The sequence below is a fragment of the Tauraco erythrolophus genome, unplaced genomic scaffold (genome assembly GCF_009769465.1).
Source record: "Tauraco erythrolophus isolate bTauEry1 unplaced genomic scaffold, bTauEry1.pri scaffold_48_arrow_ctg1, whole genome shotgun sequence".
Taxonomy (NCBI): Eukaryota; Metazoa; Chordata; class Aves; order Musophagiformes; family Musophagidae; genus Tauraco; species Tauraco erythrolophus.
Window position 1 is genome coordinate 572,912 of NW_028238617.1, and position 22,990 is coordinate 595,901.

Below are 22,990 nucleotides of genomic sequence, written 5' to 3' on the forward strand. Positions count from 1 at the left end.
GGAAGTATTTCTTCTCTGAAAGGGTTGTCAGCCACTGGAATAGGCTGCCCAGGGAGGTGGTTGAGTCCCCATCCCTGGATGTGTTTAAGAATAGGGTGGATGATCTACTTAGCGATATGGTTTAATGGGGATTAGGGACGGTTGGACTCGATGATCTCTAAGGTCTTTTCCAACCTAGAAATCTATGAATCTATGAATCTATAGAGGGTGGAAGCGGAGACAGATAGCCTGGGAGGAATACAGAGAAGCTGTACGAGTGACCAGGGATCAGGTGAGGAAGGCTAAAGCCCTGAAGGAATTGAATTTGGCAAGGGATACAAAAAGCAATAAGAAAAGCTTCTATAGGTATGTAGGGGACAAAAGGAAGTCCAAGGAGAATGTAGGCCCCCTCTGGAAGGATACTGGTGCTCTGGTTACCCGGGACATAGAGAAGGCTGAGTTACTCAATGACTTTTTTGCCTCAGTCTTCACTGATAAAGCCTCTTGTCTTACCACCCAAGCTGTGGAAAGAACTAGCGGGGACTGTGAGGATGAACCACCGCCCACTGTACTTGAAGAGCAGGTTCGGGAACATCTGAGGAACTTGAAGGTGCACAAGTCCATGGGACCTGATGAGATCCATCCGCGGGTCCTGAAGGAACTGGCGGATGAAGTTGCCAAGCCACTGGCCATTGTATTTGAGAAGTCGTGGCAGTCTGGCGAGGTCCCCCATGACTGGAAGAGAGGGAACATAACCCCCATATTTAAAAAGGGGAACAAGGAGGACCCGGGCAACTACAGGCCGGTCAGCCTGACCTCTGTGCCTGGCAAGGTCATGGAGCAGATTCTCCTGGGAACCATGCTAAGGCACATGGAGAGCAAGGAGGTGGTGGGTGACAGCCAGCATGGCTTCACCAAAGGCAGATCGTGCCTGACCAACTTGGTGGCCTTTTATGATGGCGTGACAGCATCGGTGGACAAGGGTCGACCAACGGATATCATCTACCTGGACTTGTGCAAAGCTTTTGACACTGTCCCGCACGACATTCTTCTCTCTAAACTAGAGAGGCATGGGTTTGATGGATGGACCACTCGGTGGATAAGGAATTGGCTCAATGGCCGCACTCAGAGAGTGGTGGTCAACGGCTCGATGTCCAAATGGAGACCGGTCACGAGTGGCGTCCCTCAGGGGTCCGTGTTGGGCCCGGCCCTCTTCAACATCTTTGTCGGTGACGTGGACAGTGGCATGGAGTGCACCCTCAGCAAGTTCGCCGATGACACCAAGCTGTGTGGTGCCGTTGACACGCTGGAAGGGAGGGATGCCATCCAGAGGGACCTCGACAGGCTGGAGAGGTGGGCCCGTGTCAACCTCATGAAGTTCAACCAGGCCAAGTGCAAGGTCCTACATCTGGGTCGTGGCAATCCCAGGCACAGATACAGGCTGGGTGGAGAATGGATCGAGAGCAGCCCTGAGGAGAAGGACTTGGGAGTGCTGGTGGACAAGAAGCTCAATATGAGCCGGCAATGTGCTCTTGCGGCCCAGAAGGCCAACCGCGTCCTGGGCTGCATCAAGAGGAGCGTGGCCAGCAGGTCGAGGGAGGTGATTCTCCCCCTCTACTCTGCCCTCGTGAGACCCCACCTGGAGTATTGCGTCCAGTTCTGGAGCCCCCAACATAAGGAGGACATGGACCAGCTGGAGAGGGTCCAGAGGAGGGCCACGGAGATGATAAGAGGACTGGAGCACCTTTCCTATGAGGACAGGCTGAGAGAGTTGGGGCTGTTCAGCCTGGAGAAGAGGAGGCTCCGGGGTGACCTTATAGCAGTCTTCCAGTACCTCAAGGGGGCCTACAAGAAAGATGGGGAGAGGCTGTTCAGGAGAGCCTGTTGTGATAGGACAAGGGGCAATGGTTTTAAAATAGAGGGAGGTAGATTCAGATTGGATATTAGGAAAAAATTTTTTACCATGAGAGTTGTAGAACACTGGAACAGGTTGCCCAGAGAGGTGGTGGATGCTTCATCCCTGGAGACGTTCAAGGCCAGGTTGGACGAGGCCCTGAGCAACCTGATCTAGTTGGAGATATCCCTGTTCCTTGCAGGGGGGTTGGACTAGATGACCTTTGAAGGTCCCTTCCAGCCCTAACCATTCTATGATTCTATAAAACCCTGCAGGAACCTTCACCTGGTGCCAGTCCCTGGCAGAAACCTTCACCTGGTGCCAGTCCCTGGCAGAAACCTTCACCTGGCTTGTTGGCAACGTGCAGGCCTGACTCCCTCTTGCTCACATCAGCTAACGAGAAGACAATGTCAAGAAGGTTGTTGCTTTTCTCCTTCTGATGGTGATGCTTCTTCAAAAGAACTTCTCGAGCTTTTGCCCGCACACACTCATCAAACGCCGTGGACTGTTCTTGCTGGCCCAGGATCGTATCTGGGGGTGGCAAAGGGAAATGAAGCTGTCAGAGCAGAAGACCCCTCAAGTTCCAACCCCTAAATCCCCCGGGTAGGCTGTGCCATGCAGGACACCGTAACACAAGCTCAGCCTTGCTTCACATGACATTTTCATTCAGTTCAGCCTTTGCAGCCAAAGCAAGAATTTTCTTTTGTTAAAAACCATCATCAAAGGGCTCATTCATCGCTTAAAAACAGCGAGCAACTTCGGAAAAAGGACCTGCCATTGGGGCAGGGTTTGATTCAGGAGAGAAGGGCACCAGGGCGAGCCCAACTCGGCCGTTCCCAGAGGGACGCGGTGCCCACAGTACCTGCAATCTCTTCAATGCTGTTGGCACAAACGTCCAGCAGCACCGTCCCGTTGATGATGAAGCTCCTCAGCTCCAAGAGGCTGTGCATGGACAGCGTGGCCACGTAGGGCTTGCTCCAGCGCTCGCCGCCGTCTTCTACGTCCTCCTCAAACTTCAGCCACCCGCGGAGATGGAGTGCGATCAGCGCCATTGCAAGAAAACAGCCGCAGCTCTGCAGCCCCTTTGACGGAGCTGCAGGGTGGACCTGCTTGCAGAAGACCCCAGTGCCCACGTAGCCCCACGGAGTTTAGCAAATGCCACAGCGGGACTTGCAGTGGTAGCCCCGCTCCGTCGGGGCAGAGTCCTTCTGCCATTCCCGTTTCCAGTGCTTTTGGCTGTGGGGTCGGTGGTGCCGGTGGCTTTGCCTCACCAGTGGCAAAGGCATACCCACGGGCAGGGTCCTCCTTGTAGGAGGTTTTTCTTAGGTACCCAAATAAAACAGGACGTGTCATCACCTTTATTGCATTCAATTTACATATTGTGTATTTATAGAGAGAGCATATATTGTATACACCTATATGGTATTCCTTTCTTAAAAGAAAGCAAAACAAAGCACTTTGCAAATCGGGGAAAATAACCCCAAACCTGCACTTCTGATCACAGCAAGTTTCAGTCTATGGCCGTGATACCTGCAGGACTCGCTAGATGGCACATGGTCACAGGAGATGGCCACCAACAACCTCCAAAGGCCCTCTAGAACCTCCAAGGATGAACCTGCCCCCGGCAGCCCTTCCCACGGCAAAGCATCTCCCTCTGCCCATCCTGCTGTGCTCCGCGGACGTGCCAGTGGGATTTTGGGGAGTTTTCTTGCTCGTTGGGAACGTTCAGCCCAGCCACGCTGCCTGTAGCTCTTCCAGAAGCGCCATATTGGCACCCCCGTTCCAGTTCATCCTCAAGTCAGACACCGGTCTGGGGGATGATGGAATCTGCAGATCAGTCAGAGGGACAGATCCTCCCGGACACCAGGGAGAGCAGCTCCGTGGCACCCAGAGTAACCAGCATATCCCCGGTTACCGACTCCTGGTCACGAAAATGACTGTTCAGGAATCAGACATTACGATGCGCACCAGGTAGTGACCGAAAGCCACAAATTCCTATTTTGCTGCATTTTTTTATCCCCGCAGGACAGAGAGGGATTTTTGAGTGTCCTGCCTCAGTTTACCTGAAGTGTAACAGACGCATCTCGGGTCACTTCAAGGATTTTTATTTTTCCTCAGTCCTACAGCGAGTCCAGGAACACCCGTGGAAGGGCTCCCCCCCCGCAGAATTCCCCTCAGGCACTTCAGTGACTTCCCTTCACTTCAGACGGCGCCGCGCGGCTCCTCCCGAGGCGGGAAGCGGCGCGAGCGGAGCGACGCGCCACGAGGCGGCAGCCGCGGCGGGAGGCGCTGAGGTGGCGGCCATGTTCCTCCGAGGGGCTCCGCTGCGCTCTGTGCCCGGTGAAACGCTGAGGGCTCCCACCGAAACGCGCAGCCGTCCAGGCCTCGGGCTGCGGGACGTGCCGGAGCCGTTCCCTGGGAAGGGGCGGCAGCGCTGGGAGCAGCTGGTGAGGGGCGACGCGGTGGACTGTGCGCTCCTTCAAACTCCAGATTCCTAAACATGAGAATGGCGGCGCGGGGTGGTTGGGAAGAGAGACAGGGAGAGCGTCGTCAGTGGAAGAGCTGCCGGCCGCTGCTGGTTCAGCCCCGTTTGTGGGACCTCCCCAGCAGAGAGGAGCTGCTTCGCGTGTCACGGTTCTCCCTGCCTGTTCCAGGGACGTGACAGAAACAGGCGATCCAACCGCCCGAGGGGGATGTCCCGCCCGGAGCACCCGGCAAGCTTTACCTCTTCTTCTTTGGCCTGATTTTCAACATCAACCGACTTCTTGCTTTCTGGCATAAGGTCATCCAGAAAGCTGAGCTCCCGCTTGGAGAAGCAGAAGTCCATCACTTTCCTTTCTATGGGGAGTAAAAAACAAGAATCAAAGCATCCCACAGCACAAGAGCAAGGACAACATCATGAGCCAGACTCAAACCCTACTCAGGGTCAAATTCTTCAAAGCTGAAGACCACCTGACCTGAGCTCAGGTCAAATTCTTTAAAACTCAAATATAGGAAACAACTGAGGACGTATCCAGTCTTTGTGCAAGCACCTTGCATGAAAATCTGGCAGCAGATCAGACAAAGTGGATTTCCAGAGCTCGCGCAATATCTAATTCTCAAGAAAAAACAAACCCACAAACTGCTGGGCTTCAGCAGTGCCAGTGTCCTCTTTGGAAACATCTACAGATACTTCTGCTGCAGGTATCTAGTATTGGGGCTGGCTTCTCATTTCCAGAAAGAAATGCCTTGCTTGGCAGTGGAAGAGGAGATGGTCACACCACCAGCATCTCCTCCCGACTCAGCCCTGTCCTGCCCCGGCATCACCTTGTGGCATCCCCAGAAAGTCCCACGAGCATGGGGTGAAACCAGCTCCAGGCCAAAACATTTCGTTACCTTGAATACATCGGGAACGTGGAGCTTCAGTGATGGGATCCCAACCATGAAGTCCACGAGCACCATGATGACAATGGTGAGGAAAACAGCAAAGTCACTTACTGTGGACCGTACCTGGGGCGAGAAACCAGAGCTGAATGGGGCATCGTGAACGGGGCCGTAACATGAGACAGAAAAGTGAGGGACGTCAACAGCATTGAGGCCAGTTAACAAGATCCCACCACTCTGAGGACACACACCCAAACCCCTCACTTAGATACTCTTGCTGTGTTTCTCCCTGTGAGATCTGGTGTCAGACAATACAAAAAGGTGAACTAAGTGGCAAAGGGTTGGTGTAATTCAAACCTTGCCAAAACTTTGAAAAAAATAAGCAAGCAGCTGTCTGCCACCACAGCCACATTACAGCTAAAGTGGGCATACGGCACTGAGGCATCATTTATTCCTCAAAAGGAAACAAGAGTGTCTTCTTCTCTGGCAGCTCCTCATGTGAATCGACTCTCCCCTTGAGTACATCATGTACCGAAGGTGGAAAAAAACCAACAAACTTTGGAAGACCTGATTTCCCACTGCCTGAGCAAAAAATCACCCTGGGGCAGGTCGCGAGACAGGTGGGAAACGCTACAATCATTTTGCACTCATGGAGACAAGTGAGGGACATCCAAGGAGATGGGAGAGCTTGGCCTATGAGGTGAATGTCTTCCAGCTTGACCAAGTGGTGGCAAATCCTGCTTAGTGCTCCGGGAAGTAATTTTGGGAAATTTAAGTGCAGACTGCTGCGGGCCACCATCTTCTACTTACTCTGGTTGGGAAGTAACGGCTGGTTTTAAGCTTCTTCAGTAAACTCGCCAGGACAAAGGTGGAGAAGAAGAGGATGCAGCACCAGAAGAGGACATTAGGTGCGTAGGGGCCGTTCTGTCCACAGGCAGATGTGATGGGACACCATACCCCACACCCACGGCACACCCTCTGCTTGAACGGCAGGTAACCATGGCTGAAGAAGACACCAGAGGGGAAGGAAACACTGGAAACTCTTGGGGATAGAGAAAGAGGGAATGGGGAAGGAAGGCCAAGACAACCATCACGGGGAAGGAGAAGAGACAAATGGTCCCTTCCCAGTGGAGGGCTCAAAGGACACAGCCAAGAGGGGATGAAGAAGTCCAAAAGAGCCCCCCATCCTATGGCTGGGCTCTGCTTCCAGCCGCAGCAGCCCGAGAGGCTGCTCAGCCATGCAGGGGTGTGCAGGCACCTACAGACAGCACTGAGTCAGCGAGCAAGGCCTGGAGGGGCAGGAATCAATTAAGGAGCCAATTACAACCTCCAGGCACCAACTTCAGTCCTCCCACTTCTACAGCAATCACACCACCCACTTAACCTTGCTCCTGGCAGAAACACTGTCCTGCAACAGGCGTGAGGAGGACAGTTATCACCCACCACGCTGGGGACAAGCTGGACTCTCCCTCCCAGGACCAAGCTGGTCAAAACCATACGTTAGATTTGAGCAACGTCTTGTCAGACCAGCACGAGAACAGTTCAAAGCCCATCGGCACCCGAAGGGCTCTGACTTTTGCACCATGCCAACGCCCCTGGACCCCGTGGCCCTGGCAGGAGGGAGCAGTGGCTCAGAGCACTTACAGTCACCGTGAGGTTTTCCCAGGCGATGCGAGACACGTTGACCTTGTTGCTCTCCCAGAAACGCAGGGTTTCATTGCTGGGATGTGCCGGTGCCTCACACTTACAGCTGGGAGGAGAGAAGCCAAGACACGCGTAAGGGAAAGGCGATGGAGGGCAGCCCTGAGCTCCTGGCCTGGGGCAGCGGCCTTTTAGGAGGAAAAAAACCCACTAGTAGGTGGTGAGGAAGTCAAGCTTGCTGTGCATGTGCACGGGGTAGATCTCTCGCAGGTGTATCAGCTTCTCTACAGCCTCATAGATGAAGATGATGCAGATGAGGGAGGCGAAGGCTTCTTCGGTGAAGCGGGTGACGTAGCGCACCAAGCAGCTGGCGTCGGTGGCCACCAACACTATGCAGAAGAAGGCAGTCCAGAGCCCGATGCACGCCCGCAGAGAGAGATAGGAGAGCGTGTAGTCCCTGGGAAACCAAAATCAAACAAAGGTGGAAAGGCCAGCAAGAGGCTCCCAGCCAGCCATGCCTTCCTTCGAGGAAAATGAGGAGCAATTTAGGAGCATGTCAGGGCTGCAGATGGTGGATGCAGTTTCCCTGTATTACTACAGACAGCCCCAGGGCTGCAGGACAGGGTGTGGACCTGCAGCAGGAGAGGCCAAGTACTTAATTATCATTATTTAGCAATTACCTGGTGTTCACACCTCAGAAGGTAATTGAGGTCAGGTCCCTGCTGTGGCAGGTGGTTGCCCTGACACTGAAACTGGCTGCTTTGGCACCCAGTCACCTGCTACCAGCCAGCTGGGGCTTAATAATGAATTTAAACTGCAGGGAGGGTGGTTCCTCTCACATCTAAGCCATCACCACAAAAGGAGTGTCATGGAAATTATCCATTTCACATGAAAAGCTGCTACTTTTTCAAGAAAATCATCAAAACTCAAAAAGATTTCAGCAGAAAACTATTTGGATCTTTAGGCAAAACAGATTTCCACTTCCAGCAAAAATCAGGCTAAAAAGTGCCTGGTTTTGCACTCAGAGGGAACCAAATCTTCCCTCTTTCCCAAACCAGAGAGATCTGTCACATCTGCCTTCTGCAGCCCATCTTGGGCATCCAAATCCTCCAGGTTTCTCCTTCTGCTGCTGCTTCACTTTAACCCTAAAAACCCCAAACAACCCCATCCATCCTTCTGAGACCGCTCTGCTCTTGCACCATCGCCCACGAAAGCAGCAGCGCGCCACGTCTGGGACACACAAGACAGATGAAATCTACGGCACCACTGACAAAAACAGAGGAAAAACATCTTTTCTCCAGCACGGCGCCTTCTGAAGGCGCTCGCAGCGCTCGGCCGCGGCAGCCAGCCTTACTTGCAGAATTTGTAGAGGATCTTCTCAAACACAAGGACGGGTCCTGTGCTGCCGAGGATGGTCAGAGGTTGGCCAGCAAAGAGGGAATACACCACGCCAGTCATGGATGCGCCCAGCAGTGACTCCATGGCACCCTGTCCAGCGAAGAGAGGCAGCAGTGAGGAAAGAAATCAGTAAGGGGGGAAAAACAAAGCAAATTCACTGCAGCAAAGACTTTGGCCTGAGGTTCAGCCTCCCCCATGCCACCCCAGAGAGAGAGGTGCTCACTATGTGGCCTTCGGTCGCCTCCCCCAGCAGCCCCCCGAAGGTGATGACGGGGGACATGCAGGCACAGTAGAGGAAGAGGAAGGACGCCAGACACTGCAGGCTCAGTCCATCCCGAAAGTCGCTCTGGAACCACGGGGCTTTTCGCTTCACGTCCTGGATCAAACCTCCAAAGAGCCTGCAGGAAGGAAAAAAACACTGTTCTCCTGGCAGATCACACTGAGCTCTCTCTGCTGCTAAAGGAGAATCACAGGCACAGAAGAGCTTTCGTTGCTCAGAAGAAGCTGTCTCCTTCTCCCGTTCTATACCCAGCAGAAACTGAGGCACAAAAGCAAAACCCTCCAAACAAAAAGAAGAAGGACCTAAGCTGAGAGCCTCTCCCTCTTATCGCAACAGCCCCAGCTTTGAGAAGCAGCAGAGCTCTGCCTGGACAAAGCTGGTCATGTGGAGCCCCTTCACTGAGCCAGGTCACCCCAGAAACCTGCCACAAAGGAAGGGGCATGCTCAGATTTCAGAGGAAACAGAAAAAAACCCCAAACTATTGCAGCTCACACCTTCCCGTCCGCTGCAGCTCAGGACCGCTGTGTTTCTCCGGCTCGCTGTGAGAAGCGCTGTCATCGACAGCTCCTGGCATCTTCCTTTTTTCCTGTTCAAATGGAAAGAAGATCAAAGGTGTTTGTAGCCACTGGCTTCCTTTGCTTCTGGTCTGGGTGCGTGACTGTGCCCAGCTGGGACCCTGGGACCCTGAACAGCATCCCCGGCCGTGCTGCCGTCCCGCCCGTCCCCCTCGTGCCTCCCTCTGCCGCAGCACCCACCTGCGAGGGGACGTTTTTGAGGTGCTCGATTCGGATCGATGGATCCCACTCTCCCGGCGGCAACACCGTGACCTGATCCAGGAACTCATTGATGCCGGCAACGAGGTCAGCCTGGTCCTTGGCTTTGTAGGCAACGTCATGGAAAACCTGCCAGTAGGAGACAACCTAGTGAGAGGACAACTCACCTCGGATGTCCCAACCAGGGCAAAAAGCTCTTGGCTACTACTCTTCCTCACTACCACAGAGCCAGGGAGAGGAGAAGAAAGCCAAAACAGGCCCAGAGATGGCTCTTATCTCACCTCATCCGTCATCAGAGTAGCCATGGACCTGCCAATCTCATGGTATTCATGACCTTTTCCTTGTGGTCCAAGCAGAACAAACAGGAACCTGGGCAAGAAAAACAAAATGAGGCAGAAGAACGTGCACTTGCTGAAAGGGCACCCAAAGAAATCCCGGCGAGCTGCCAACCAAGAGCGCGGCTTGAGAGGGGACACAGAGGCTCAACGACTGCACGATGAATCTGAAATTCATCCAAACCAATCACAAATTTAGGTTTTGGGCCAACTTTTGTTCAAATTGGCCAATGGGTTTAAAAGCCACAGCAGGGAAGAGAGAAACGAAGGCGAGGAGATGTGAGCGGGAGAAACGTGCTTGCTCCCACTGGCCTGGTTCTCTTGGGATGCCAAAGTGATGCAGGACATTTGATGTGGTTTTGTTGGTTTTTTTAAACAATAAAACTTTGTGCTTCTCATTCAGACCTGGTTGGGATGGGAACTTCCGTCAGGCCCGAGAGGAGGACAGCCGGGGTCAGGCGGACAAATGCCACGATGGGCTGGCAGAGGAAATCCAGCTCTCCTACGAGCACGTTGGATGCTTCAGCCCCGGCAGGAATTTTCTTCAGGAAGTGCAGCTCCGCCTGGGCACAACAAGTGATTTTCAGGCGATTACCCCAAAAGCAAAGCCCACAGCGCTCTGCAGCACGCTCTGCAGCCGAGTCTGCAGGAGCAAATCTGGCCCTAAAGGCGTGAGAAAGCGACGAGGGTCTCACCTTGCTTAAATCCACAGTGCTGGTCTCATGGTTCACCTCAGTTTGAGCCTCTGAAGTGAGTGTTTGAGCTGGCAGGAAAGAAACACACTCAGAAAGACGGTCAAGGAGCAATTGGGACACTTCTCCTTTGGCAGGACAAGCCTAACAGGGCCAAAACCCTGCGGGAACCTTCATCTGGTGCCAGTCCCTGGCAGAAACCCCCACCTGGCTTGTTGGCAACGTGCAGGTCTGACTGCCTCTTGCTCACATCAGCTAACGAGAAGACCATGTCGAGAAGGTTGTTGCTTTTCTCCTTCTGATGGTGATGCTTCTTCAAAAGAACTTCTCGAACTTTTGCCCGCACACACTCATCAAACGCCGTGGACTGTTCTTCCTGGCCCAGGGTCTTATCTGGGGACGGCAAAGGGAAATGAAGCTGACAGAGCAGAAGACCCCTCAAGTTCAAACCCCTAAATCCCCCGGGTAGGCTGTGCCACGCAGGACACCCTAACACAAGCTCAGCCTTGCTTCACATGACATTTTAATTCAGTTCAGCCTTTGCAGCCAAAGCAAGAATTTTCTTTTGCTAAAAAACATCACCAAAGGTGACCATCAAGGGTTTTTTGATAAAAAACATCATCAACATTCATCACTTAAAAACAGCGAGCGACTTCGGAAGAAGGACCTGCCATCGGGGCAGGGTTTGATTCAGGAGAGAAGGGCACCAGGGCGAGCCCAACTCGGCCGTTCCCAGAGGGGCGCGGTGCCCACAGTACCTGCAATCTCTTCAATGCTGTTGGCACAAACGTCCAGCAGCACCATCCCGTTGATGATGAAGCTCTTCAGCTCCAAGAGGCTGTGCAAGGACAGCGTGGCCACGTAGGGCTTGCTCCAGCGCTCGCCACCATCTTCCACGTCCTCCTCAAACTTCAGCCACCTGCGGAGATGGAGTGCGATCAGCGCCATTGCAGGAAAACAGCCGCAGCTCTGCAGCCCCTTTGACGGAGCTGCACGGTGGCAGGAGGAGAAGGCTCCTCGCATCAGCAGCTGCAAGAGCTTCGTGTCCCCCGTGCTGCCAGCGCATGGACTGCTCTCCCACTGCACTCGGTGATACGGGGATAGGTATAGGAGTAGGCATAAGACTACATAAGACTATATTAGCTATTATTTCTATGGATAGGTATAAGAATAGGCATAAGACTCTGGGAAATACATAGCTCTGGGAAATAGCTCTGTGAATTGCTAGAAGTTATCAAATACTAATCCCTGCTTTGAAACACTAACTACTCGAAAAGAAGGCCTGTAAGAGAGACAAAATAAATGATGGCAAGGTTGTAACTCATGACCCATAGGGAGAAAAAGAGACAAAGAGGAGAGATAAGGACTAACGAGAACTAACATTTGTCTTCAAGCAATAACAAGTAGGAGACAACCAGATGTCCACTCAAGGCCAGGGAAACGGTTTGGCTCTACAGGCCCAGCCAAAACAAGAGTTATAGAGTTTTAGGGAAGAAGTGAAAACACACAGCGAGGAAGACCTACGGCCTTCATCCCAAAGACCCCTGCCCACGACCACCAGGAGGCGTGTCAAGGAGGAGCCTGAGGCGGATCCTGAGGCGGGGGCTATGGAAATGATCTCCAGGGAGAGACTGCCCTTTTGGGGGAGGGGGTGATGAGTATGTCTGTATAAATACAAGAAAAACTGCTACGGCGGGTGTGCACGTTTGTGGTGGAGCGATCCCCCGTGCACCCAGCGCTGCAATAAACATACCTACTGGGCAACTTTCCAAGTTGTGGAGTCTGTTTCCGCACCTCAGTTTTGGCGAGCCAGCCAGGAGACTCTCTGCTCGACTGTGGAACCGACTGCGGAGCGGACGCCCCTCGGCGCGCCCCGAGAACTTTCCTCGGAGGAGCCTCCTCTCCTCAGCCGATTACCCAGAGGCAGACAAGGACTTCCTGAGCCGCGGACAAACGGTATGTTTGGGTAAGAATGGCCGGAGACGTCCGGCGTATGGGGCTGCTGGTAAATCGCGCGGAGACGTCCGGCGTGCAGCCTTGTCCCCGGGCAGGGCAGGGTGCCCTGCGGTAAGGAGGGCCCTGGGGAGTTTGCTGCCTTAGAGGATCAGAGACTGGTGAGCTGGAATCTGTGCCAGCAAGATCCAGAGACTGAAAACAGAGACTGGTGAGCTGGAATCTGTGCCAGCAAGAACCAGAGACTGAGACCAGGGACTGGTGAGCTGGAATCCAGATCCGGAGACTGGGCCAGCAAGAACCAGGGACTGGCAGGCCGCTAGCGATCTTGCGAGCAGATCGAGCAAACTCAGAGGCTTTCGCTACTTCCCTGAATGGCGAGGCGCCGTTTTGGCATTTCACTTGGGCGCCCGAACACTGAGTCTGACACAGAGGGGTGGGTGAGTAGCGCAACCTCACAGTCATATGGCTTATGGAATATTAGCAGCTGCAGAAGGGGTAATAGCTGGATCGGTAATTGTCTGTTATCTGCTCTGTTATATGTTCTTTTGTTCCTGTCGTTCTGTGTTTTGTGTAAGTAACAAGAGAAGACATTTCGTTCCAGCCACACCTGGCCCTATACCCTGAAAAGGGTGAGAGGTGTCAGAAAGCAATGGGGACGATTTGAAATCTCTATATACTGTTATCTATTGCAAAATCTGGTACCGTGTATTTCGTAAAGTTTATACCATTCAAAGTTTATATCGTCTAACATCAGCGCATGTAATAAGGCCTTTTAATGTTTGTATAAGTTTGCCAGGCTAGCCCTGAAATGTGTGATTTTGTGATTAATCACTGAGTGAGTGTTTAAGTGAGTGAGACGCAGCCTGGCTGCGGAGCAAGTGTGCCGTTCTGATCCATGGTCCCGTGTTCTCCGTGAGGAGAGCGGCCGGAGGCGAGTGAAGCGTGTGATACCGTAAAAGCGTACGTGTGAGTGGGTGAGACGTGTAGTTGTGCACAAAGCGAGTGCAGAGTCTGAATCCGTGGTTCAGTTCTCCCACGAGGGAAACAGCCAGAGACAGACAAAGCGAGTGACAAACTAAAAATTGTATTATTATTATTCACATGAGCATCAGACAGAATATTAAGGTGCAGTTAAAAGGGAGAAATGGAGTAAAGGGAAAGTAAGTGAAATGGGGGGAGGAAAAAGTAAACCTTATGAAAAATCCCCTTTGGGTTGTATATTAACACACTGGAAAGATATAGTGGGACAAGGAGGCACAGAGAATACAAAGAAACTAATCAAATATTGTAACCAATGGTGGCTGCTTTATAAGCTAGAAAATGAAGCTAAATGGCCCAGTGAGGGTGGAACACTAAACTATGACACGCTTTTACAATTAATGTGTTGTTCCTAAGAAGGGAAGAAAAATGGGATAAAGTTAAATACGCAGATATGCTCTTTGTTCTCCGAAATAACCCTGAATGACAGAGAGATTGCAGACTAATGCCTCCACGAGATCCCATAGTCCTCGCATTAGAGAAGGAAAACAAGAGGGAGAACAAAAATAAATTAAAAAGCTGCTGCTCAGTCTGCAGCATTGGACAAAGGTGTACTAGAAAAAGTAAAACCCGCCAGGGCACAGAACAAGATCTAACTGATATTTTCAAGCCTCCCCCTCAGTCTCAGGAGCAAAATGAGGACTCAAACGAGACCCCTACTCCTCCAGACAGCCCGATATCCTCCCGCACTAAGAAAAAACGGCTGGCGGCAGCAGAGCAGCCAACAGCACCAATTCTGCAGGCACCCCTCCGGGAAGTAGTAGGACCGGATAGTGGGACAATAAGAATTAAGGTACCATTTTCCTATAATGATTTAAGGAAATGGAAGACAGCTGCTCAGGAATATCGCAGCGATACAGTAAGCACCACCCAAAATCTTAGATTCATAATAAAGCAGCGCAACCCTGATTGGAATGATATGCAATTATTGCTAGAATGTTAACTGAGACAAAGAAACAATTAGTCATAAAAGCTGCCGAGGATCTTGCAAAAGATCACTATGAGGCTAGGGGAGGAACAAAAGGAAATAGAATTTTTACTAGATACAGTGGCAACATACTCCGGTTTAAATCAAGCCTTAATGCCTTTAGGAAATTATTACATTGTAGTAAAAGGAGCAACTGGCCAGAGTGAAAAGGCTTACTTTTTGAATTTTTAAAATATAAACTGGGTAAGCAAGTGGGCATTCATAAATTCTTGTATATGCCAAACTCCCCAAAAGCCCTGTTGGGAAGAGATCTATTAGAACAATTGGGAGCCACGATAAAATTCAAGAAAGGTGAAATAACTCTGGAGGTAAATGATCATCAGTATGTACAAATAATGAGCTTGCTTTTAGTTAATATTCCCACAGAAGGAAAAATCGACACGGAAATCACTGACCGGGTGTATCCAGAAGTTTGGGCAACTGATGTACCAGGATGTGCCACAAATGTCCAGCCAGTGGTAAAAGAAATCATAGAAACAAAATAGCAGAGGATCAATACACTGTGGTTGCTAATCCATATACCCTGTTAACCACTCTGACTCCTGATTTGACTTGGTTTACAGTTTTAGATTTAAAAGATGCCTTCTTTTGCCTCCCTCTCCATGAAGCCAGTCAGAAAATCTTTACTTTTGAATGGGAAAATCCCAAGAGTGGTCGAAAGACCCAGCTCACCTGGACGGTGTTGCCACAAGGTTTTAAGAACAGCCCTACGATTTTCAGAAACCAGCCAGCAAAAGACCTAGAGTCATGGGAACCACCACAAGAAGAAAGAAAAGTATTACAATATGTAGACGACCTCCTTACCGCGACTAAGACCAGAGAATCCTGTGTCATCTGGACTGTAAGTTTACTAAATTTTCTTGGGCTCCAGGGGTACCGGGTTTCTCAGAGAAAGGCACAAATAACATTGCAACAAGTTACAAATCCTGGGTATGAAATCAGTGCTGGTCAGCGTTTCCTGGGTCAAGCCCGGAAAGAAGCCATATGCCAGACCCCCCAACCACAGACTGTGAAAGAGCTACGAACTTTCTTAGGAATGATGGGGTGGTGTCGGCTCTGGATATACAACTATGACTTGCTTGTTAAACCGCTGTATTCTTTAGTAACATCCAGCCAAAATACCTCCAATGGGATACGGAGCATCCCACCAGCTGAAAAAGGCCCTGGTGTCAGCGCCAGCATTGGGACTTCCTGATGTGAGTAAACCATTTTTCTCAGAGAATAGCATTAGGGATACTGGCATGGGACCTGGGACCATGCAGACGAGCTGTGGCGTACTTTTCCAAACAACTGGATGTTGCCGCAAAAGGATGGCCCAGTTGCCTGAGGGCAGTGGCAGCAGTCATCCTGAATATTCAAGAGGCCCGGAAGTTTACCTTAGGCCAGAAAATGACTGTTTTCGTGTCCCACACAGTGTCCACGGTCCTTGAAGCAAAAGGGGGACATTGGCTCTCCCGCAGAGGTTCCTGAGGTATCATGGCCGAACAGGATGATGTTGAAATTATAACTACTAACATTGTTAACCCAGCTTGATTTCTCAGTGGGAACACTGGAGAACGAGTGAATCGTGACTTTCTCGAAACAATTGAGGCAACACACTCCAGCCGCGCTGACTTCAAAGATGCCCCCATGAAGGGGGTAGAACACTGGTTCACAGACGGAAGCAGTTATGAGTGGAATGCGACATTTGGGATACGCCGTCACCACTTCTGAAAAGGTAATAGAATCGGGACCATTACCAACTGACACCTTGGCACAGAAAGCTGAAATCATAACCCTGACTCGAGCTCTGGAAAGAGCTGAAGGAAAAGCTATCAAGCATGCAGAGAGACTTTAAAATTTTTAATGCAGTACAACTTCCTGAAAAAGTGGCAATTATGCACATCGGCACACCAGAAGGTGAGCACAGAATTGGAAAGAGGGAATGAAATGGTGGATAGAGAGGCAAAACAGGCTGCTAGAAAAGAGATACAGGTAGAAGGGGCACTAATCCCCAATGGATGTATATCTTTAGAAGGTAAGCCAGAATATACAAAAGATGACCGTAAACTCATTACAGATCTAGAAGGATCATATAATGAGGATGGGTGGGCCATGACACCACACAAAAACTTACAGTTCCTTCTTATATGGTTTGGCCATTAGCCCGAGAAGAACACAAGAAAGGCCATTGTGGGGTGGAAGCATTATACAAATATCTTATCAAAAGTATAGTAGCTCAGAATCTGTATACCGCTGTCAGACAAGTAACTCAGCAATGTGACCTCTGCCTCCAGACTAGTCCAAAGACCATTGCACAGCCAGAAATAGGCCAAATTGGGAAAGGGAATGCTCCAGGACAACATTGGCAAATTGATTTCTCGGAACTTCCTAGAAAAGGGGGGTATCAATATTTGCTTGTACTAACTGATACCTTTTCAGGCTGGCCAGAAACCTTTCCATGTAGAACAGCTAAAGCTCGATAAATAACCAAAGCATTACTCCAAGAAATAATACCCAGGTTTGGAGTCCCAGCAGTAATATCCTCAGACAGAGGAACCACACTTCATCTCTGAGGTAGTGCAACAAATTAGTCACCATCTAGGAATAGATTGGCAATTACATACTCCATATTGGCCACAATTGAGTGGCCAAGTAGAGAAAATGAATCATTTGATTAAACAACAAATTGTTAAATTGGGACAGGAAACTAATTTGGCTTGGCCCCAATCTATGGGCGGCCTTATGGAGTACAAAAGGGGGTGTCTTCACAAATTGGTGAAGAAATTATGACTTCCTATATGGTGGCATTAAGCAAACAACTCAGAGAAATTGAAAAACATGTATTTGGAACTCGGAGCAGAGGTCTAGATGGACCTGTACATAATATACAACCTGGAGATTTTGTATATGTCAAGTCTCTTTCAGGAAGAACTTTGGAACCACAATGGGAAGGACCATTCCAAGTACTCCTCACCTCCTACACAGCAATCAAGATCAAGGAGCAGAATGCCTGGATTCATCACACCAGAGTAAAAAGTCCATAGATCTCCATGGAAGGTCACGCAAGTCCAACCAGGGAAATTACTTTTCTCACAGTCATAATTATAATTCAGGGGTGGGAAAGCACTTATAGCCAGAATGACACTGAGTGGCCTTGGTAGGTATATTGGATCCATGGAGAAATACTCTGCTCGAGAAGGTTTAAATCTATCTACTGTGGTTATGTATGGAAATCAAGAATATTTAAAACAAGAATGGAGTAAGGATACAAAGGGAATTCACCAACTTCAGGGAAATGTAGAAAAAAAAAAAAAATCAAAGTAGGATGCCAAATTATTAATTGCCCCACCCATAAAAAGGCATCCCAAATTACCAAAATTACTATCTCAATTACTCCCACAAATAATGTGCTTCTAAAGAATTAGATTGTTGGCATGATTTCACACTAGTGCAAAACCACTGAAGTGGCTTGTCTCTGAGCCAATAGTGCTATTGGACTTTCATTTAAATTTAAAATAAACGCTGGGCCAGTTACAACAATGCCCGCTGCGATAGTTACACATCATAAAGAGATAAGTCTACCACACGACCTATGCCAGTACCTAAGCTAGAACCCAAAATTTATGAAATTGGTCCATGTGTAATAAGAAACACAGGACAGCAGTAAGTGTTATTCAACCCAGAATAGTCTCTCAAAAGGGTTGAGTTATCAATGCAGATTAATGTATCAGAAATCCAACCATTGTGTTCTCCTTTCTTACAAACCTTTTATGAAGGATGGGCTACTTGGCTAAGAAAGAGGAAAGGTATTTCTCAAAGACAAAAACCAAGAGACCTGATGGGGCTATTAGGAACAGGGTTGGGAGTTCTGAGTACCATAGACTCAGAAGTAATAATGAACAAGCTGGCCGCTGTCACTAGAGATCTGTCAAAACTGCAATGGCCCTTACAATCCTCGTTATTGACTTTAGGAGCTCACCAGTGGTTAGCATCACAAATCTTACCAGATTGGGAACAAACAAACATAAGAGACCACAATATAATTGTGGATGTGATCGACGGGCTACAAGCCAATATCTCACTAGCCCTGAGTTGTGTTCAGGCCCAACTATGAATGCAATCAGATACTATAGTATCGCCTCTATTATAAGAGAAGGAGAAGAAGGGATATTTCCCACTGAAATCTGAAAGGTAGTCTGGGATGGTGCCACAAGTGAAGAAAGAGAGCTTCAATCCTGGTGGAATATGGTAAATTTTACTTGTAGCCCCACCACGCACACAGTTACAGCCTTTGTACTAACCATTTGTAATGTTCTAAAAACTGTGATCCATCCCATTATAGCTTTAGAACCCTGCTTTATCCTTTTGAACATAGAACATGGGCCCAAAGGGTAAGAGACAGATGACAAGCTCTAAAATCCTGCATTGTGTGAGAACAAGGATTTCTAAGTGAAAGTAATACCCTATGAGCACAAGATATCTTTCTTGATACTGATCAAAAGGTGTGTCATTTTGAAATTCACCCTGATGTTGGCTCAAAGACAATCATAATATATGCAGGGAAAGGTTGTGCATGTCTACGAACAAAATGTAGCTCCATATTTGTAGAAGAAACGGAAGTAGGCACTAAAAATCATTCAAACTTCTGCATCTGTAATTTCACTCGAATCACGGGATGTGACTTCCACTATTCTGCTCCCGTCACATCCCATCATATTCTAAAATCAGACTATACATTGATCTATGAGTTAATACCCACACCTATAGGAACAAATCTAACTTTGATAAAGGAATTGCTACAGCATCCTGGTTTATAGCAAATACTGGGCAAATTAGAAAGAGCGGACAGAAAACTCTGGTGACAGTTCATTATGATGCAAACAAGATAAAGAAAATTGTAAAAAGAGTAGAGAAGGATGGAGAACATAAATGGTGGGAAGCACTTTTGGATGGTCAGGATTTTTCAATCATCTAATACATCCTGTTATAATACTGTTAATAGCTACAGCTGCCTTGATGCTGTTACTAACACTGCGGTACGTATGGATTTGGTGTGTGTTTCGAAGGGTCTCTTCAATGCACAAAGCGTTATATCAATCGGGAAACTTAGGCAAGTAAAAGAATTTACTTGATTCAATAGAAAAGGGGGGACTGATACGGGGATAGGTATAGGAGTAGGCATAAGACTACATAAGACTATATTAGCTATTATTTCTATGGATAGGTATAAGAATAGGCATAAGACTCTGGGAAATACATAGCTCTGGGAAATAGCTCTGTGAATTGCTAGAAGTTATCAAATACTAATCCCTGTTTTGAAACACTAACTACTCGAAAAGAAGGCCTGTAAGAGAGACAAAATAAATGATGGCAAGGTTGTAACTCATGACCCATAGGGAGAAAAACAGACAAAGAGGAGAGATAAGGACTAACGAGAACTAACATTTGTCTTCAAGCAATAACAAGTAGGAGACAACCAGGTGTCCACTCAAGGCCAGGGAAACGGTTTGGCTCTACAGGCCCAGCCAAAACAAGAGTTATAGAGTTTTAGGGAAGAAGTGAAAACACACAGCGAGGAAGACCTACGGCCTTCATCCCAAAGACCCCTGCCCACGACCACCAGGAGGCGTGTCAAGGAGGAGCCTGAGGCGGATCCTGAGGCGGGGGCTATGGAAATGATCTCCAGGGAGAGACTGCCCTTTTGGGGGAGGGGGTGATGAGTATGTCTGTATAAATACAAGAAAAACTGCTACGGCGGGTGTGCACGTTTGTGGTGGAGCGATCCCCCGTGCACCCAGCGCTGCAATAAACATACCTACTGGGCAACTTTCCAAGTTGTGGAGTCTGTTTCCGCACCTCATCGGCAGCACAGACTTACCTTGCTGTTTCCTTCCACTCAGCACCCTCACCCTCTTTCACGCAGATCTCATCCAGCTCGGTGAACAAGTCGTGAGGAACGTGCTGCTCATGCTCCGCACTGCTGATGATGGACTGCACCCGCTGGGATGGGCTGTCTGGGGGCAGAAGGCAAAGCTTTACTGTCACGTTTTGAGGTCAAAACGACCAGTCTATCAGCTCCCAAGTCAGGCAAGACCCTTGGGTCCGACTCCCCCTGCCCTCTCTTGGCAGCTCAGTAGGTCGGAGGGTGATTCGCCCACTTATTAAGGGATCATCACTAGTAATACTATGGGCCAGCTCCTTATAATAATTCAAAAGTTTCCGGAAACATGCATATATATTTTATTTGTGACAGAATACAGGTTCGAGGATAGCCGGTGATAGTGACTGACTACAAAAACAACTTTAATTGAAATACTGCAGTGATAATATAAAACGATTACTGATCAGTGATAATATTAAATAGCTAGCAAGATGTTAGTAAGTAATTAAGTAAGTGCACATAACACAGAGTTCTTACCCAATAGGCGTCCCTATGGGGGGGAGAAGAGAGGTTCAGCCCGTCGACTGATCCCAGACGTTCCGATGGGGGGGGCTTCTCCCTAACATCCCCTTTGTTTGCTGCCATTTTATACCTTTTTCGTATCTTTTAGGTGGAGCTCGAGTGACTCTAGTCATACATAACTTTTATTAGGATTGGTGTAAATTTCTCTCGTGAGGGGTGTTCACTAATTGGGATTGGTGTAAATTGCTCGTTTGAGGGGTGGTCGCAGCTCGGAGGCGGGTGGAGGTGTGACTTAGTAGCTGAAGGACACAATTTCGCCATCACTGCTGAGGCAGCGGTTGTGATTCACTTCCCTCAATGGCATTTTTATGGTTATCTTTACCAGGCGCCTCATCCCTGATAACAGGGATGAGCCGTGATACCTCCGTACCACTCTACTCCCCATTTCAAGGGTATTGCGTGGGCCTTGTTCATTGTTTCTTGTCCCCGATAACAGGGATGAGCCATGATACTTTCGTATCACTCTCCTCCCCATTTCAAGGATATTGAGGCCTTGTTTGTTCCTGAAAGCAGCAGCTGTGTTTCATGTCAGAGCTGCTCTAATATTAGCTGAATTCTGGGGAACAATATTCTCCCATTCCCCTCCAATTTCAGTCATTTTCCCACAGTTCCTCAGGGGTCAGTATTGGAGCCGGTGTTGTCTGACACCTTTGTCAGCAACATGGACAGTGGATTGAGAGCACCCTCCGCAAGTTTGCTGACGAAACCAACAGTGTGGTGTGGTGGACACGCTGGAGGGAAGGGATGCCATCCAGAGGGACCTGGACAGGTTGGAGAGGTGGGCCTGTGCAAAACTCATGAAGCTCAACAAGGCCAAGTGCAAAGTCCTGCACGTGGGTCGGGGCAATCCCAAGCACAAGCACAGGCTGGGCAGAGAATGGCTGGAGAGCAGCACGGAGGAGAAGGACTTGGGGGTGGTGGGTGAGGAGAAGCTCAACATGAGCTGGCACCGTGTGCTGGCAGCCCAGAGAGCCAACCATGTCCTGGGCTGCACCCAGAGCAGCGTGGGCAGCAGGACGAGGGGGGGGATTCTGCCCCTCTGCTCTGCTCTCCTGAGACCCCCCTGCAGTGCTGCCTTCAGCTCTGGGGGCCCCAACAGCAGAAGGACACGGAGCTGCTGGAGCAGAGCCAGAGGAGGCCACGAAGATGATCCGAGGGCTGGAGCACCTCTGTATGGAGACAGACTGGAAGAGTTGGGGCTGTTCAGCCTGGAGAAGAGAAGGCTCCGGGGAGACCTTCCAGCACCTCCCAGTGCCTAAACGGGCTACAGGAAAGCTGGAGAGGGGCTTTGGACACAGGCGTGGAGTGACAGGACACGGGTCAATGGCTTTAAACTGGAAGAGGGGAGATTTCAATTAGGTAAGTACGATTTTTACAGTGAGGGTAGGGAAACACTGGCACAGGTTACCCAGAGAAGTTGTGGATTCCCCATCCCTGGAAGTGTTCAAGGCCAGGTTGGATGGGGCTTTGAGCAACCTGGTCTTGGGGAAGGTGTCCCTGCCCATGGCAGGGGGGTTGGAAACAGATGATCTTTAAGGTCCCTTCCAACCCAGACCTTTCTATGATTCTCCCCTGAGTCTGTCCAGACTTGCACAGAGCCATGGAAAAGGAGAAGCATCTCTTCCAGCTCTGCATAAGGATGGGCTGCCTTTCTTCCCCATATTTCCATTTTTAAAGGCAGGATCCTTCTAAGAAAGATAAGCCTAAATCCCTTATGCATCTAAATGCCATAAAAAAAAAAAAAAAAAAAAGGAGAAAAGATTGGAAAAAGAGAGTCTTGCTAAATAATACCACTTTTCTTGGGAAGAACAGCAAGCCACGTAAACTAGACACGTGGACCTGCTTGCAGAAGACCCCAGTGCCCACGTAGCCCCACAGAGTTGAGCAAACGCCACGGCAGGAATTACAGTGGTAGCCCCGCTCCGTCGGGGCAGAGTCCTTCTCCCGTTCCCGTTCCCAGTGCTTCTGGCTGTGGGGTCGGTGGTGCCGGTGGCTTTGCCTCACCAGTGGCAAAGGCATACCCACGGGCAGGGCCCGCTGGCCTGTGAAAAAGCGGATTCGCTCACTTTCAGCACCGCAGCAATGTTTGACGCAGCTGGTACCTCGCGAAGCCACGCTTAAATCCCGGGAGGAAAAAACAGCTTCTCTTAACACTGTTTGCACGGAATCTCCTTTTTTCCCAGCCTGTTTTACTCAAACTTTGCAACA

At 49.6% G+C, this 22,990-nt stretch overlaps 2 protein-coding genes across 2 annotated transcripts in view; both read right to left on the minus strand.

The window, feature by feature from the left end:
• Positions 1-2,132: 2,132 nt before the first annotated feature.
• LOC147525935 (electroneutral sodium bicarbonate exchanger 1-like) lies at positions 2,133-3,171 on the minus strand. The gene is given in 2 exon segments (XM_086630754.1): positions 2,133-2,404; positions 2,736-3,171. Coding segments are annotated over 2 exon segments (696 nt in total). The 5' UTR covers positions 3,160-3,171.
• Positions 3,172-3,598: 427 nt separating this feature from the next.
• LOC147525936 (uncharacterized) overlaps positions 3,599-22,990 on the minus strand; it is a 32,240-nt gene continuing 12,848 nt past the window's right edge. Inside the window, exons 16-32 of the mRNA XM_086630755.1 lie at positions 22,678-22,824; positions 20,198-20,333; positions 11,114-11,274; positions 10,527-10,748; positions 10,359-10,426; positions 10,069-10,226; positions 9,610-9,697; positions 9,311-9,457; positions 9,050-9,141; positions 8,499-8,673; positions 8,232-8,365; positions 7,089-7,334; positions 6,881-6,986; positions 6,047-6,214; positions 5,206-5,362; positions 4,599-4,711; positions 3,599-3,700 (exon numbers count right to left, since the gene is read on the minus strand). Coding sequence (XP_086486881.1) covers positions 3,599-3,700; positions 4,599-4,711; positions 5,206-5,362; positions 6,047-6,214; positions 6,881-6,986; positions 7,089-7,334; positions 8,232-8,365; positions 8,499-8,673; positions 9,050-9,141; positions 9,311-9,457; positions 9,610-9,697; positions 10,069-10,226; positions 10,359-10,426; positions 10,527-10,748; positions 11,114-11,274; positions 20,198-20,333; positions 22,678-22,824 — 2,420 coding nt within the window. The remainder of the gene's footprint in view (positions 3,701-4,598; positions 4,712-5,205; positions 5,363-6,046; positions 6,215-6,880; positions 6,987-7,088; positions 7,335-8,231; positions 8,366-8,498; positions 8,674-9,049; positions 9,142-9,310; positions 9,458-9,609; positions 9,698-10,068; positions 10,227-10,358; positions 10,427-10,526; positions 10,749-11,113; positions 11,275-20,197; positions 20,334-22,677; positions 22,825-22,990) is intronic.